At 40.5% G+C, this 18,673-nt stretch overlaps 1 protein-coding gene across 1 annotated transcript in view; it reads left to right on the forward strand.

Annotated features, from left to right (window-relative positions):
• LOC145530980 (uncharacterized) overlaps positions 1-12,263 on the forward strand; it is a 94,268-nt gene extending 82,005 nt beyond the window's left edge. Inside the window, exons 6-7 of the mRNA XM_081552301.1 lie at positions 4,195-4,361; positions 11,969-12,263. Coding sequence (XP_081408427.1) covers positions 4,195-4,361; positions 11,969-12,052 — 251 coding nt within the window. The 3' untranslated portion in view covers positions 12,053-12,263. The remainder of the gene's footprint in view (positions 1-4,194; positions 4,362-11,968) is intronic.
• The last annotated feature ends 6,410 nt before the right edge of the window (positions 12,264-18,673 follow it).

The following is an 18,673-nucleotide window of genomic DNA, read 5'->3' on the forward strand; positions in this document are numbered from 1 at the left end:
CAGACTTGGCAGCTGAGCCCCATCAGGCTGTTCCTAATACCTGCCAACTGCACAGAGACTATACTAGAAGAACACTGGATCCATCAAAAGTTGTAAAATAGTGTCAATGTATGGCAAAAACTACTACAATATTGTAAAGTAGTTAGCCCCCAACTAAAATAAATAAATTTATTAAAAAAAAAAAGTTGTAAAATAATCATAAGGCACACCAAGGACTCAAAAAAGAAAATCCAGTGGACTCACAGGCAGACTTCCTGACAGAGCCTCTTTCATATCTTCTTTGTTGGTCTCTACTCAGGGCCAGAGTCCAAGAAAGGCCCAGAAGCAGCTAATGTCAAGGATTTGGAGTAGGAAATAAGGGGGGAAATGCAGAATTATGAAGACCTGGACCATGAGTGGGTTATGAGAGCTCTCAGTTTTTTCTTTCTTGCCCAAGTGTACTCTAGGCAATTCTCTTCCACTTAGTGGATCTGCATTTTCTTAGCTGAGAAATGCCAATTTTAAGATTAATCAGCATGCATGAATGCTCTGTTGCTTCAGTCATGTCTGACTCTTTGCAATGCAACATATGGATTTTAGCTTGCCAGGCTCCCCTGTCCATGAGATTCTTCAGGCAAGAATACTGGAGTGGGTTGCCATTCCCTTTTCCAGGGGATCTTCTTGATCCAGGGTTTGAACCTGGGTCTCCTGTATTGCAGGTGAATTCTTTACCGCTGAGCCACCAGGGAAGCCCTAAGATCTTTCAGGCTACAAGTGAATACCATAATGAATTTATCCATTCATTGTTTTCAACAAATGATCACTACACAGTCTGGACATACAGAAATCACAGCCAGTCCCTACTTTCAGAGGTCTCACTGTCTGTTAAAACTTGCCAGTGCCGTCCAATAAAGATGAATTAGAAAAATACTTAGTGCCAACTGATTCCACTTCCTCAGGAAACAAACAAACAAAAAAAAGGAAGCAGAGAGCCTGTGAGAATGTAAGGGAGGAGGCTCAACTACTCAAGTGAAGGAGTGGGAAAGGCTTCTTGGAAAGCAGGTCCATTGTCTCCACAATGCCATAGTCTTTTGTAGGACTTATATGTCCTCTGCTAATGCCTTCCACTTTCCCAAATGGCATCTAGAGAAGGACTCTGAACACTAGATGATCAACTGGCATTGCTGACTTATAGGCTGATGTCCGGGTAGTGGAACATGCTGTTCTTGTCTGATTTATTGTCCATGACTTAGCTGTACCCAAGTCAATAAAACACAGAGTGAAAATTGACTTTCCTTAGCACATTCAGTATGTTGTTGGATCATTCCTCATCCCTCTCAGGATATATTAAACTCTTGTTCCTGGCTGTCCTTGTGGTCCTGGATCAGGCTTCCCCAGGTAACAAGACCATGAAGAGGAGGGAAAAAGGAGTAAGAATGGGGTCCAAATCATAGAACCACTGGAAAACTAAATCTGTGTGGGAGTGAGGACAGGGATGGCTCAGATCTGGTGAAAATCCATATAATGAATATGCCCTATGATAAGGACAATCTGTCACCTCGACTATGATGGTTCTTCTCGTTAGAGAACCTGGCAAATATCAATAGAAGCCAATGTTTCTTGAATGAAGCCCCTTCCATATGCAGAAGCACCCCCCAAATCCCTGATGTCCTTAATATCCTTATCCCAAATGTCAACAGGTTCTTATCTCAGGTATCTATCACTTTTACACCACCTCTTGCAGTAACCAGTCCCTTTCCTTTGTCTCTCCACTGTTGTTTGGTTTTGAATGCTCCTTTGAATCAATCAGAGGAGGTGTCTTATTCTTGTCTTAGTGTGTATAGTGAAAATTTTGTATGTCGATGTTGGATGTCTACAGATTTGTAAAATAAGCTCAAGGTGTGGAGCTTAGACTAGGACAGAAGATCCTGGGTTCCAGACTGAATATGGCCAAAGCACTCTAATAGTAGTACAATAGACTTTATGGTCAAGTGGTGAATGATTTTCTAACAAAAAATGTTATCTACTTGGGCTTCCAAGGGATTCTAAAGTTTATTATTTTAATTTCATGATTTCTCTTTTGGTCATTGCTATTGGAAGTTGCATCCTCTCTTGAAACAGCTTTTCAAACTGAAAGTATTTGTCAACCACTCAGTTATTGTAGACGCAAAAGAAGATAATCATGGGCTAACCCTAAGGTGATATTTCTCCCGGCAATCTTGATTCCAGCTTGTGCTTCATCCAGCCCAGCATTTCTCATGATGTACTCTGAATATAAGTTAAATAAGTAGGATGACAATATACAGCCTTGACCTACTCTTTTCCTGATTTGGAACCTGTCTGTTGTTCCATGTCCAGTCCTAATGTTGCTTCTTGACCTGCATACAGATTTCTCAAGAGGCAGGTCAGATGGCATTCTCATCTCTTTAAGAATTTTCCAGTTTGTTGTGCTCCACACTATCAAAGCCTTTGGCATAGATGACAAAGCAGAAGTAGATGTTTTCTGGAACACTCTTGCTTTTTCGATGATCCAACAGATGTTGGAATTTGATCTCTGGTTCTTCTGCCTTTTCTAAATCCAGCTTGAACACCTGGAATTTCGTGGTTCACCTACTGTTGAAGCCTGGCGTGGATAATTTTGAGCAATTACTTTGCTAGCATGTGAGATGAGTGCAGTTGTGCAGTAGTTTGGACATTCTTTGGCATTGCCTTTCTTTGGGATTGGAATGAAAACTGACCTTTTCCAGTCCTGTGGCCACTGCTGAGTTTTCCAAATTTGCTGGCATACTGAGTGCAGCTTTTGAATTGTGGTGTTGGAGAAGACTCTTGAGGATCCCTTGGACGGCAAGGAGATCCAACCAGTCAATCCTTAAAGAAATCAGTCCTGAATATTCATTGGAAGGATTGGTGCTGAAGCTGTAACTCCAATACTTTGGCCACCTGATGCAAAGAACTGACTCATTTGAAAAGACCCTGATGCTGGGAAAGATTGAAGGCGGGAGGAGAAGAGGATGAGAGAAGATGAGATGGTTGGATGGCATCACTGACTCAATGGACATGAGTTTGAGTAAGCTCTGGAAGTTGGTGATGGACAGGGAAGCCTGGCATGCTGCAGCCCATGGGGTGGCAAAGAGTCGGACACGACTGAGCAACTGAACAGAACTGAATTGAACTGAACCCTGAGTTGGCTTCTGCCTGCTTAAACTCTGGTGAGGGCAATTGGAATAGACGAGGGAGTACAGTCATCCTGATACTAGTTTTTTTCTAGTCCAAATGTTCTAGTGAGAAAGAAATAATTCAGAGTTATCTCCCAATAGAGGAGTTTGGGAGAAAAAATAAGTAGAGGTAATCGTAATTTGAAACAAGATACTGTGATCTCTCAACTGAACTTAATGTGTTGAGGAAGCTGAGTCTATACTCTGTTTTCTATTGACCTATGTAAAGCTTAGAACATCTGCTTTCTGATCATCCATATCAACTGATCATTCAGTGTTCAGTGTACTGCTCTAGACATCATCTAAGACATGAACCCAAAAGTGCCTGGCACATGATAGGTGCTCAACAAAGTAGCTGTTGAGTGAATAATGAATGGAGAGAAGAAAAAAAAAAAACAGTTAATTGAAGGCACAGTCTCATTTCTTGACAAATATCTAGATTTGGGAAAAGCAAGGAACTAGTGTTGATGATACTGAAAAATGACAGGGATAGAAATATCCTAAGCATAAAAATAAAGTCCATGGGCTTCCCTGGTGGTCCAGTGGTTAAGAATTGGCCTGCCAATGCAGTGTACATGGGTTCGATCCCTTGTCTGGGAAGATCCCACGTGCCGCAGAGTAACAAGTCCCATGTGCTGCAACGACTGAGCCTGAGGGCTGCAACTACTGCAGCCTGCATGCTCTAGAGCCCATGCTCCACAGTTAGAAGCCACCATATGAGAAGCCTCCACACCACAACTAGAGAGTAGCCCCTGCTTGCTGCATCTAGAGAAAGCCCATGAGAACTAATGAAGACCAAGCCCAGCCAAAAGTAAATAAATAAAACTGTTAAAAAAAATAAAATAAAATAAAGTCCAATTAAAGCTTGATAGTCCCAAGAATGCCATTACATTTCAATAGTTCATTCTAACCATTATTGTTACAATTACTAACGTGTTTAGTGTAATAGTCTTTACTTTTTCATGTATGTGCTTATTCATCTCTTTGTTTATTTTGATAGATGAATGGACCAGAAAGTGTGATTATGGAACTGGTAATTGCAGGAAACATTGCAAAGAAAGTGAGAAGAAGAAAGAAAAATGTGGGTTAAGAAAGCTTTGCTGCATCCCTATAAAGCATAAATCATCAAAACTTGTCAAAAAAGAAGAGACAACATATGGGGTTATGGCAAGTACCACTAAGTATGAATTTATGACTTGTGACAAGAGGATTTTGGCATTTTAATGAGTCAATAAGATGGGTATCCAGGTCACCTGCATGGTCCTTAGATCCTTAGTGTCTAAGGAGACTGGGTCCTTACATGATCCATTAAAAAATATATGCTCATTCTAGCTATCATTTGTTTCTGTCTCTCTAGTCCTCTATAGCCTAACATTCCCTAGGCTGTCACAGGATATTATTGGAAATCAGTTCTCATGGTAAACCAGTTTTATAGAATCTGAATCTTGAATTCTTAAGCCTCTGACCAGGTGCTATATAGGTCTCTGAATGTGGAAATGTTCCAGGTTAAGGCAAATTTCACCTTGATCACACATTCTTATCTAATGTCTCATCCTGGATTGTTGAGATAGGCCAGTGTGATCCAGAAGTCTTTTGCCTCTTTGTGAAAGTGAAAGTGTTAGTCATTCAGTCGTGTCTGACTCTTTGCGACCCCATAGACTGTAGTTGGCCAGTCTCCTCTGTCTATGGAATTCTCCAGGAAAGCATACTGGAGTGGGTAGACATTCCCTTCTCCAAGGGATCTTCCCGATCCAGGGATCAAATTCAGGTATCCTGCACTGCAGGCATCTTTACTCTCTGAGCTTTTGCCTCCTTAGCTCAAAAGTTTAGCCTAAGGCTCTGTCTCATTGTCTCTCTCTTGGAATTTGTCCCTTCCTCGCACCCCCTAATTACACTTAGCTGTCAAAAGACTGGAATGCCCTCTGAGCAAGAGACAACTACTCAGGGCCCAAACAAGTGGAAGGGGAAAACAGTTAAAAAAAAAACCCAGACAAACAAAGAAAAAGAAAACTAATTAAACAACACCAACAAAAATCCTTCAAAGTTTACTGAGAACTTACAGTGTGCAAGAATTTGTCCTAAACACTTTACTGTATAATCTCAATTTACCCAAACAATAGCTCCATGAAGTAAGAAGTAGTATTGTGTCCTTTGGCCAGAAGGGGAAACTAAGTCACAGAGAGTTTAAGTGACTTGCTCCAAGCGGCACAAAAAAGTAGTTTAGTAGCAAGACTTTGAACCCATGATACCGGAGCTCAGACATTATGCTTCCTCAAGATGGAAAAATCTTTGCTGCAGTAAGAAAAGCTTCCCTTTACTCTTTCCACCCAGAATCTACTTCATTAATATGGAAGGTGTCATGAAAGGAAGAGCTTTGTGAGCCTCCTTGTGGTTAAAGGGGTTTCCCTGATGGCTCAGTTGGTAAGGAATCCACCTGCAATGCAGGACACCCTGGTTCAATTACTGGGTCAGGAAGATCTGCTGGAGAAGGGATAGGATACCCACGCCAGAATTCTTGGGCTTCTCTTGTGGCTCAGCTGAAAAAGAATCTGCCTGCAATGCGGGAGACCTGGGTTCAATCCCTGGATTGGGAAGATCCCCTCGAGAAGGGAAAGACTACCCACTCCAGTATTCTGTTCTGGAGAATTCCATGAACTGTGTAGTCCATGGAGTCCCAAAGAGTTGGACATGACTGAGCAACTTTCACTTCACTCAATTTGTGGTTAAAATGTGCAACAAACCCAACCCTAAATGGTATGTGTGCCTACATACTTAGTTGCTAGTTGTGTCCGACTCTTTGCAACCCCATGGACTGTAGACCACTAGGCTCCTCTGTCCATGGGATTCTCCAGGCAAGAATACTGGAATGGGTTGCCATTTCCTCCTTCGGGGGATCTTCCCAACCCAGAGATTGAACCAGAGTCTCCTGAGTCTCCTGCATTGGCAGGCGGGTTCTTTACCACTGAGCCACATGGGAAGCCCCAAAATGGTATATCCAGACACAAACAGAAATAATTTCCAGTTGCAGTAAATAAGAAATTGTCCCTATGTAGTAGGCAATCTTAGTTTAGAGGCCAATGCCAGTCAGTTTTAATTCTGAAAATTATCCCTAGCTTCTATTGACATTAATTATCTGGAGAACGCAGTCTGAAGACAAGGTACATCAATTACCAAATAATGGCAGCTTCTAATCCTTCAACTCATTTCTCAGAGTACTTTCACTTCAATTCTCTCATTTTCTCCCGCTCTGATAGTATAACACTGATGTCTCAAACCTTAAAGGATGTGCTTGTGATATCTGGGGAGTGGCTTAGAGACTGGATCTCAGATTACTTACGCACAATGATTCCAATGAACACTTCAATTCCAACCCTGGTTACACTAGTGGTTGCAGATAATACAAGCTACTTGTTCTTGAACTAAGAGTTTTTATGCATTTTTTGACAAGAGAAATTATGCCCACAAGTAGACCCAGGAGTCTTAGAGAGTTACATAAACATGACTCCATATCCACAGTCCCAGAGAAATGAAAAGGTTGTGGGGAAACGCAAGTGTGTTAAGTCACCTTACTACTCACTTTGTTCATCCCCAAAATGGATTTATTTGATTATATCTTCCCAACCCAGGAATTGAACCCAGGTCTCTTGGTGGCTCAGATGGTAAAGAATCTGCCTGCAGTGCAAGAGACCTGGGTTCGATCCCTGGTATGGAAAGATCCCCTGGGGAAGGGAATGGCAACCCACTCCAGTAGTCTTGCCTGGAGAATCCCATGGACAACGGAGCCTGGCGGACGACAGTTCATAGGGTTGCAAAGAGTGGGACATGACTGAGCAACTAATACTTTCACTGTCTTTCAAATTTTATATGCCTTTCAACTCTTAAAGCCTTCTTCACTCTTTAAATTATGGTAAAAATCCATTCTTTACCCCTGACTTCAAAAGAGGCATCTTAAAGAGCAAAGACATAAAGCATGAAAAGAGACTGAGAAACAGGAAAGTGCTCTCAACATAAGTTCTCAAACCATAATCCTAAAATACATCCTAGATATCTCCTTCTTCCTCACTGCTCCCCACCCCTGCTCATCATGGCAGCCACAAAGACCTTCCAAGTCTGCTTCCACAGTGCCTATCCTCTATCCCTGCCACTGCTATTCTAATTCAGCCGTCATTTTTCCTTGACCGTTGTCATGGGCCAAATCCTGTCCCCTCATAATTCCTATGTTGAAGTCCTAATGCCCAGTACCTCAGAATGGGAATGCATTTGGAGACAAGATAAACAGGTAATTTAAAGAGCTAATTAAGTTAAAATGAAATCCTTAGGCCGAGTCCTGGGCCTTCCCTCATAGCTCAGTTGGTAACGAATCTGCTTGCAGTGCAGGAGACCCGGGTTCGATTCCTGAGTAGGGAAGATCCCCTAAGGAAATGGCAACCCACTCCAGTATTCTTGCCTGGAGAATCCCATGGACAGAGGGACCTGGAGGCTACATGGCCTTGGAGTTGCAAGAGTCGGACACTATTTAGCAACTAAACCACCACAGGCTGAGTCCTAATCCAAATGACTGGAATTTTTATAAGAAGAGGAGATTAGGAAACAGTCACACCACAGAAGGAAAACCATGAAAAGATACAGAGAGGACATTCAGTTCAGTTCAGCTGCTCAGTCGTGTCTGACTCTTTGCGACCCCATGGACTGCAGCATGCCAGGCTTCCCTGTCCTTCACCATTTCCCAGAGCTTGCTCAAACTCATGTCCATCAAGTCAGTGATGCCATCCAACCATCTCATCCTCTGTCGTCCCTTTCTCCTCCTGCCTTCAGTCTTTCCCAGAGTCAGGGTCTTTTCCAATGAGTCAGTTCCTCGCATCAGGTAGCCAAAGTGTTGGAGTTTCAGCTTCAGCATCAGTCCCTCCATTGAGAGGAGATGACATCTACAAATCAAGGAGAGAGACTTCAGAAGAAAGTGATTCCACCGATACCTTTAACTCAGACTTTTAGCTTTCAGAATTGCAAGAAGATAAATTTTTTGTTGCTTAAACCACACAGTCTATGGTCCTTTGTTATGGCAGCCCTATCAGATTAATGAACACATGCTATAACATTTACATCCTATTGACCTCTTTGTCTCCCACTATGCCTTTGACTGGAGAAGGCAATGGCATCCCACTCCAGTCCTCTTGCCTGGAAAATCCCGTGGATGGAGGAGCCTGGTGTAGGCTACAGTCCATGGGGTCACTGCGAGTCGGACACGACTGAGCGACTTCACTTTTACTTTTCCCTTTCATGCACTGGAGAAGGAAATGGCAACCCACTCCAGTATTCTTGCCTGGAGAATCCTAGGGACGGCAGAGCCTGGTGTGCTGCTGTCTATAGGGTCGCAAAGAGTCGGACACGACTGAAGCGACTTAGCAGCAGCATGCCTTTGACTCACTCCAATCTTTCCATACAGTTGCCAGGGAATCATTTCTTTAAAAAAAAAAAATTAATTTGGCTGCGGCAGGTCTTAGTTGCAGCACATGGGCTCTAGTTCTCTAACCAGGGATCAAACCCGAGCACTGCGTCTTAGCCACTGGACCACCAGGGAAGCCCCAGGAAATCGTTTCTAAAACCCATATCTGACATTTTTGGTTTTCCTCCCAAACCGTCAAAAGCGGTACAGTGATTGCAAGAATCAATTCTAAACACCCTTTACGATAATCTCCTGCTCACTTTGGTAGTTTCCCTTTCAATTCCTCCCGTGGACTTCACGAGCAACTTGTGTTCTTGGAAATTAATCTGTTTCTTGCCCTTTTCATAGGTGTCCCCTTGTGCTGAGAAGGTTCTTTTTGCAAACCAGACTTATGCTTCTCTAAGCAACACCTAAACAGTTCTACCCTCTCTAACCCATATATATTCATTTCTTTTTTCCCTCAAGAGGAATTTTGTTATTTATTTACTTTTTTGTGAGTAAAAATTATATATGTTTAAGATAACATCATGATGATTTGATATATATTTACATGATCAAGTTAATTAACACATCCACCACCTCATTTTTTTATTGAAGTATAGTTGATTTACAGTGTTGTGTTAGTTTCTGGTGTATAGCAAAGTGATTCAGTTATACATTGTATACATTCTTTTTCATAATCTTTTGCATTATAGTTTATTACAGGATATTGAATAGAGTTCCCTGTGCTATACAGTAGAGCCTTGTTGGTTGTTTATGTTATACATAGTAGAGTGCATCTGCCAATCCCAAACTTCTAATTTATCCCTCCTCGACACTCTCTTCTTGGTAACCATAAGTTTGTTTCTTATGTCTGTGAGTCTGTTTTATTTTGTAAATAATTTCATTTATACCATGTTTTAGATTCCGCATATCAGTGATGCCATATATCTGTCTTTCTCTATCTGATTTACTTCACTTAGTATGATAATCTCTAGGACCACCCATGTTGCTGCAAATGCCAATATTTCATTCTTTTTATGACTGAATAATATTCTATTATATATATATATATCACATCTTCTTTATCCATTCCTCCATTGATTGTCACTTAGGTTGCTTCCAACTCTTCGCTATTATACTGTTGCTATGAACATTGAGGTGCATATATGTTTTTGAATTAGAATTTTTATCTTTTCTGGATATAGGCCAGGAGTGGAATAGCTGGATCATACAGTAACTCTATTTTTAATATTTTGAGGACCCTCCATACCATTCTCCATAGAGGTTGTAGCAGTTTACATTTCCACCAACAGTGTAGAACCATTCCCTTGTCTCCATACCCTCTCCAGCATTTATTATTTTTAGACTTTTTGATGATGGCTGTTCTGACTGGTATGAGGTGACATTTCCCTGTAGTTTTGATTTGTCTTTCTCTGATCGTTAGTGATATTAAGCATCTTCTCATGTGCCTATTCGGAGAAGGCAATGGCACCCCACTCCAGTACTCTTGCCTGGAAAATCCCATGGAGGGAGGAACCTGGTAGGCTGCAGTCCATGGGGTGTCTAAGAGTCAGACATGACTGAGCGACTTCACTTTCACTTTTCACTTTCATGCATTGGAGAAGGAAATGGCAACCCACTCCAGTGTTCTTGCCTGGAGAATCCCAGGGACGGCAGAGCTTGGTGGGCTGCCGTCTGTGGGATCGCACAGAGTCAGGCACGACTGAAGTGACTTAGCAGCAGCAGCAGCGTGTGCCTATTGGTCATCCACATGCCTTCTTTGGAGAAATGTCTATTTAGGTCTTCTGCCCACTCCTTGATTGTCTTGTTTGTTTTTCAATATTAAGTTGTTTGAGCTTTTTGCATATTTTGGATATCAGCTACTAATAAGAATATATGATTTTCAAATATTTCCCTCATTCTGGAGATTCGTTTTCACTTGGTTGATTGGTTCCTTTGCTATGTAGAAACTCTTTAGTTTGATGTAGTCACACTTGTTTATTTTTGCATTAATTGCCTGTGCATTTAGAGTCAAATCCAAAAAAATTATTGCAAGAGTATTTCATGTAGCTTTCCACTATGATTTCTTCTAAGAGTTTTACAGTTTCAGGTCTTACATTTAAGTCACTGATCAATTTTGAATTGATCTTTTGTGTATGGTATAATATGTCTTCTCTCCCTCTCTTTTTTTCTTTTGGTTAAATTTAGCCAAATCTTTGGTATTTGTTTATGTTTTTTAAAAAGCCAGCTCTTCATTTTGGTAATACTTGCTCTCGTCTTGCTAGTCTTTTTATTTCTGCTATAATCTTTATTATTTCCTTCTTTCTGCTAGCTTTAGGCTTAGTTTGTTTTTTTCCCCAGTTCCATGAGCTATAAAGAATATAATTGATTTTAGATTTTTTTTTCTTACCGTAAGTAGTTGATGTTATAAATTTTCCTCTTATTACTGTTTTTGCTGCATTCCAAGAGTTTGGGTAAGTTTTGTTTCCATTTTTGGTTATCTTAGGTACTTTTTAATTTCCTTTTTGGTTTCTTTTGTGATCCATTGATTGTTCAGGAATGTGTATTTAGTTTCTATTTACTTGTGGATTTTCCAGTTTTCCTCCTGTTACTTATTTCTAGTTTTATTCCATTGCTGTCAAGAAAGCTACTTGATATAACTTCTGTCTTCTTGAATTTGTTAAGCCTTTTTTTGTGGTCCAACATATGACTGATCTGTCATGGGAAAGTTCCACATGAACCTTATTTTTAAATTTTTAATTGGAAGATAATTGCTTTACAATGTTGTAAGGGTTTCTGCTGTACAACAACATGCCACATGCACTTTAAAAGAATATTTATTGAGGCTTCCCTGGTGGGTCCAGTGGTTAAGAGTCCACCTGCCAGTGTAGGGGACACAGGTTTCATCCCTGGTCTGGGAAGACCCCACATGCCACTGAACAACTAAGCCACAACTACTGAGCCAGCACTCAGAAACCACAAGCTGCAACTACTGAGCCAAAGTGCTGTAACTACTGAAGCCCACATGCCTAAAGCCTGTGCTCCGCAATAAGAGAAGCCTGCACACTGCAATAAGAGAAGCCTGCACACTGCAATGAAGAGTAGCACCCACTTGCTGCAAATAGAGAAGGCCCGCACACAGCAATGACAACTCAGTGCAGCCAAAAATTAAATTAATTACTTAATCCTTTAAAAAAGAATATTTATTTTGTTGTTGTTGAAAGCAATGTTCTATTTGGTCCATCTGGTCTACCATGTTAATAAAATTCAATTTTCTTATTGATTTTCTGTCTGGATGATCTATCTACTATTAAAAGTGAGGTATTTATAAAGCCTTTCCTCCTGGCAGAGCCATCATGATGAAGAAGCACCCACTGCAGAAGTGGCCAGAAAATCCCAACCAGGAGTACGCAAGTATAAAGTGCCTGTTTGAGACTGTTGTGCCCTGCAGAGTCATCAGAGCTATAGAGGCCATGGCTGGGTTGGGCAGATGAACCTAAGTTGTAATTTAGGCACTACCCTGGGAGGCAGGAGGAACCTAAATTGTCTGGGTTTAAGAGTTTGCACCCTGGAAGAACTGAAGGACAAAATAAATGTCATGTTGAATAACAGAAAAATAAAATTATACTTAATGGCCAAAAAAAGATGAGATATTTAAGATCTCTACTATTATTGTATTGCTGTATACCTTTGGTTGGGATAATATTTGTGTAATAAAATGTTGGGTGATTATATATTTATAATTGTTGTATCTTTTTGATTAATTTATCCCTTATCATTATGTAGTGAACACTTATGTCTCTTTGACTAATTTTTACTATAATCTAATATTTTTTAATATAAATAGAGCCACCTCTACTGTCTTTGGTTATCATTTGCATAAAATATCTTTTCTAGCCTTTAACTTTCAGCCTGTGTTTTTTTTCTTAATATAGATATATTTATTCTTTATTTTATTTATATATAATATATACACTTTTATTGAAGTATAGTTGACTTACAATGTTTCAGGTACACAGCAAGGTGATTCAGTTATACATATACACATATATTATTTTTTGAAATCATTTTCCATTATAGGTTATTACAAGATATTGACTATAGTTCCCTCTGCTGTACAGTAAACCTTTGTTGCTTGTTGTATATCTGTTTTTTTTTTTATAATTAGGAATCTAACATTCTATTCATACCAAGTCAAACAAGTGGAATCAAAAGGTCTTAAATTTTTTAGTTAGGCAAAATTTCATAAGTTTTCTAAAATATATGTATTATATGTATTATTTACATAAAACCGTCCAAAGAGAAGAAAGTACAAAAGAGTTACCCAGTGAGCAAAAGCAACTGAAAATTATATTGATCAAGTAAAAACAAAACTAACTAAAACACAAACTGGAAAACAAAACCAAGGCAGAGTGCCAACTGGGGAACAAAGCAAAAAACCCAAACAAACTAACAAACATGGTGAAAAAAAGAAAGAAAAAGAAGAAAAGAAAGAAAAAACAGAAAAGCAAAGTTAAATAGAATTATATACAAAGATTTATATGCATTAAAGAGTTACTGTTGCGAGAATAGAACAATAAGAAAAACAAAGCAAAAAATGCTTTTAAAAAAGAGGAGAAAAAACCCTTGGAACCACAAAAAATATATATATATAAAGGATAAAGAATGTACTTTTTTTTTTTAAGTTCTCAACAGCATAGAGTTAATAGTAATCATAAAATCAACAACCATAGCAACAGAGGTGGGAAAAAAGAAAAGAAGAAAAAAAACCCACAGCCAACTACAGAATAAATCAAAATATAAGAAGAATAATAAATTTTTTTTGACATCTCAGCTGTCAGCATCCTTTCCCTCACTGTGAGTCACAGTCCACCTCTGCCTCCCTAGGATGCCCTCCAATACTGGGCTGGTCTCTGGACCTGCTGTGGGGACGCTTGACTCTAATCTGGTCCTACTCCTGCATGCTCCTGCCTCCAATGTCCACAGCTGTGAGAGCTAGTGTGTTTTCTTTTGTGGGAACTCTCATTGTCTTTTTATGTATTCCATAGACACAAAGTAGTAGTTGATCGTGTGGATTGAACCTGCAACCTGTACAGCTGGTGGTAACGTTTTTGATCCTCTGCTTTAGACATACTGCCCCTGGGATTCAATTGTGGATTTATCTCCACCTCTGCATGTGGGGCTTCCACAGGAGTTTTGCTCCTGAGGCTACGCTGGAGGACTTGGGTCTGCCCCAGTGAGGACTGGGTGTGGAGTTGGTGCAGCTGCTTGGATCACAGGGACCCTAGCAGTGCCAGGTATGCAGGCAAGCTGGTGTCCAGGGGAGCAGGAGATACGGTACTCTTAGGGCTTTTTCTAGGCTCTGGCAGCTCTGCACTGGTGGGGATCTAGTGTGGAGGTGGCATGGCTGCTTGGATCACGGGGACCCTGGCAATGTCAAGTATGCCGGGGAGCCGGTGGCAATTCTCACAGGAGATATGGTGCTATTAGGGTTTTTTCCAGCCCTTGGCACCTCTGTCCCAGTGCGGATTGAGTGTGGAGGTGGTGCAGCTGTTCGGATCATGGGGACCCTGGTGGCAACAACTGTGCAGGGACACCAGCAGCCTCTGTCACAGGAGCTATGGCACAATCAGAATCTTTTGTCTAACCTCTAGCAGCTGGTATTCAAATGGCCTCTTTGACCCGTTCTTCTCTGTTGCTTCGTGCATCAGGCACTTAAAGGGGAACCCCTGGCTGGGGTCCTTTTCTATTGCTCAGTGTGTCAGGCATTTAAAGGCCCACCTTCTCTGGGGTCTTTCTCTATTGGTCACCTGTTGGTGCTGGCTGTGGGGAGAGAGAGAGAATATAACGATGGTTCCACCTCTGGCACGTGACTCAGCATTATTGCCTTGCCTGCCTTTCCTCCAAAGGCATTTCCCACTGCCATCTCCTCCCTCATGCCCCCTTGGGCCATCTCCCCACAGTCAATAGCAGACTTCTCCCTGGGATTGCTCTCCAATCCCTATACTCCAGCTCCCAGCTGCTGTGCGTTCCAGAGGACTTTTGTCCCTGTCCAGGGCATGTAGGGCTGTGGCAAGGATTGTCTGTGTGGTTCTTGTTCCATTCAGATTGTCACAGATAGCTGCTGCACTCTCCAATGGCTTCAAGCGCTTCTCCACTGTCCCAGGGGCTTCCCTGGTGGCTCAGATGGTAAAGAATCTGCCTGCAGTGTTGGAGACCTGAGTTCGATCCCTGGGTTGGGAAGATCCCCTGGAGGAGGGCATGGCAACCCATTCCAGTATTCTTGCCTGGAGAATCCCCATGGTCAGAGGAGCCTGGCAGGCTACAGTCCACAGGGTCACAAAGAGTGGGACACGACTGAGTGACTAAGCACAGCACTGTCCCAAACAATTGCCCTGGTGTGAGGATTTGACCCCTGCTTCAGTTCTCCCACTCCCTGGGTGCAGATCCAGTCCTGCTCACTCTGCTGTTTTTCCCCTCCTCCCTTCATCCTATGGAGTTTTGCGTGGATCTATATATTCCTTTCCAATGATCAGGAGGAACTCTTGCTCGCTCTCAGCTGGTGTTCTGCCAAGATTTTCTGTGTCTGAAGGTGTATTCCTGATGCATCTGTGAAGAGAGATGTAACCCACATCCACCTTCTCCTCCACCATCTTCTGTCCTTCTCAAGAGTGGAGATTTTAGCAAAAAGGAGCTGAAACCCTGAAGATTATTCCCAGGAACTGAAACAAATGGATTTCCCAGCGAGATTTCAAAATTGGTTGGGATCTTTGACTCCTTTTTTTTTTTGCTCTAATTTTCTTCTTCTTTGAACTGAAATGTTTATAATTGTGATCTTACGCCTGCCCCATCACTGTATCTGGGAAGCAGGTAATTCTTTCTTAGGGTTTATAGGTGGAGAAGAATTGCACCCTAGGATGTTTTATACCCAGAGCCTCAATGACACATTATTTAGATTATGTATGTAATGAGACTTGTGAACTTTTGTTGATTCTTTATTGGGCTGAGATTTTGGAAGAGGTTGGTATGGAATTCAATTATTTTCCATGTGAGATGAAATCTTTGGGGATTAGAATGTGAACTTTAGTAGACAGAAAAATGCCCTCCCAGAGATGTCTGCGGCTTAATCCACATAAACTGTGGATATGTTACATGGCATAGAAAAATGGAAATAAAGTTAAGATGGAATTAGGATTGATAATAAGTCAATCTTAAAATAAGAAAACAATCCTAGTTTATCTGGAGTGGGGGACTGATATAATCGTGTGTTCTTTAACATGGAAGTGGAAGGTAGAATGAGAATTTAGAATAGTATATGAGAAGATTCACTGTTAATGCCTTTAAGATTCAATAAAGACAAGGAAAGTAGAAAGCCTCTAAAAGATGGAAAGGACAAGGAAACAGCATCTCTTAGGGGTTCCAGTAAGAAATTCAGCCCTGACAAAACTTTGATTTCACCTTGGTAGGATTCATTGTGAACTTCTGAAAAATGTAACTGTAAAAAAATAATTTTTATTGCCTTAAGTTACTAAGTTTATTGTAAGCAGCCATAGAAAAATAAGACAGTAAGCAAAATATTGGACTTAGCAAAGAAGGACTTCCATGCAGTTATTATAAATTGGTTCAAATAACTAAAATAAACCAAGTTTTATATAATTTAAAAAACTATGATGATAGTTTATCAAATTTGTTTGAGTTCTTCTATTGAGTGCTTTCAGGGTCTTGGGTACAGCAATAACTTGAGACTCAGCACACAAGAACTTTTCAAACCTATGCTTGCATTGTTTTTGTTAACATCCCATTGGCCTCAGTAAGTCACTTGGCCACGACCACAGTCCAGTAGTTACCTCTAAATAAGAGGATATGCAACATCCCATTGCAAAAGCATGACTGCTAGGAGGGAAAGAATTTGTAGGTTTTATATAGTCTTGTGTAGGAATAGAGAGTTTTCTTTACAGACCATCTTTTATCTTGATAAGTACACTATTTTTATTAATAATTCACTTTGGGGCCTTAATTTCTGAGAGGTAAATAGTTGATATATTAACACATTGAAGTTTCAAAGTTTATTCTTTGGCTTAACCTAGAAGATGTAGGATAAAGCCTTCCTCTCTTAGACAGATGGGTAACTAACTTGTATACTGAGAAGTTTCAGAAGAAAAACTATACCTTTAAAGATTAGAGCCATAAGAACAGGAAGTCAGCATGATATGAATAGTCATGCAGAGAATTCTGGCCGTAACCCTAAGTCTCTTGGCTATTTTTTATTTTTTGGCCGCATCACATGGCATGTGGGATCCTGGTTCTCCAACAAGGGATTGAACCTGCATTCCCCTGCATTGGGAGTATAGAGTCTTAACCATTGGACCACCTGGGAAGTCCTTCTTGAATCTTTTAAAAAATCATTTTAATTGAAGTGCAACATATCTATAAAAGAGTGCAAAAGTCCTAAGTATAGAATATAGTCTAATGAATTATCACAAAAGTAACAAGTCCATGTAACAAAAACACAGGTCAAGAAATAAAATGGCTAACATATAAATACTTCATTTTCCTTTGCAGAGTTACCACTATCCTGATTTCTAATACCATAAAACTATTTTTCTTTTTTTTTAACTCTATATAAAAGGGAATTACAGTTTCCCTTACTCATCATTGTATTATCAAGATTGATCCACGTTATTGTGTGGAGAAACAGTCTATTAGTTGTCATTGTAATGTAGTGTATTTTTTCTCTTCTTAATGTACTTTACAGCTAAGATGATGCTTCTGTGAACATTCTTATACATGCCTTTGGGTCACATTTGTACTTCTTTCTGTTATGTATCTGTATATGGTGAAGCATATAAAACACATATGTTGAATTTTTCATTTATATACCTACCAGCTTCCCTGGTGACTCAGACAGTAAAGAATCTGCCTGCAAAGAGGGAGACCTGGGTTTGATCCTTGGGTTGGGAAGATCCCCTGAAGGAGGGCATGGCAACCCACTCTGGTATTCTTGCCTGGAGAATACCCATGGATAGAGAAGCCTGGCAGGCTACATACCCATGGATAGAGAAGCCTGGCAGGCTACAGTCCATGGGGTTGCAAAAGAGTCGGACATGACTGAGCAACTAAGCACAGCACACACATACCTACCGGCAGCATATAAACGTTCCAGTTCCTCCACATCCCTAGCAACATAAGAAACTATCATGTTCAACCATTTGGTGTATGCTAAGTAACATGTCACTGACGGTTTAATTGACTTGATAGTTAATGAGTATTGACACCCTTTTTAGTGGCCATCTAGATACCCAATTTCATGACGTCCTTGCTCATGCCTTTTTCACACTCTGTGGTAAGCAAGCAAGGTATAATCTCCCATCCTCTGTACTCTACTTCTACTGAACTATCACATCATTTTCTTTGCTTTTTTGACTGGAGCATTTCACCAAATTCTATGGTTCCAGCTCAACTTTCCTCCTTGAATCGTGAATCTTCATAGGATAAAAGACAGACAGAGGAGGCTGGGATGAAATTTTATAATGAAAAAAATTTGACATTTTGACAGGAAGATTTTCAAAAGGGGCAAAGTTGATGATCTTCAGTAAATATGTTGACTTGAGGTCTTGAGGTCTTGATGGAAACGTCTTGTATCCATGGTCTCCTCTTCTAGATAAGTAATTAGGGTTGAATATGAACTTATACAGCACATTTTGCCACTTAAACAGTAGTGCAGTTCAACTTCTTGGGCTTTGCATTTCTTTCTGCAGAATCCTTGGTTATTCTCACATTTCTTTCCGTTCTCCATCGTCTGTCTTTTTGGTAAATTCTTCATGCTTCCTGAGAAAGATATGACTATGGTTAATCGCTATACAACCATGATAACAAGACATAAAATTTTAAGAGCATAGGAACTATAATAAACATCATCTGGATTCACATTCAGGCTCTGTTATTTGCTACATCTTGGTTTTTGAATAAGTAGCTTTATCTCTCTGTCTGTCTATTGCTCTCAACTCTACAATATCAATAATAGTAAGCTACTTCTTGAAGTTGCTGTGGCTCA

This window comes from Giraffa tippelskirchi, chromosome 13, assembly GCF_054371585.1.
Source record: "Giraffa tippelskirchi isolate mGirTip1 chromosome 13, T2T-mGirTip1v1.2.pri, whole genome shotgun sequence".
Classification (NCBI taxonomy): Eukaryota; Metazoa; Chordata; class Mammalia; order Artiodactyla; family Giraffidae; genus Giraffa; species Giraffa tippelskirchi.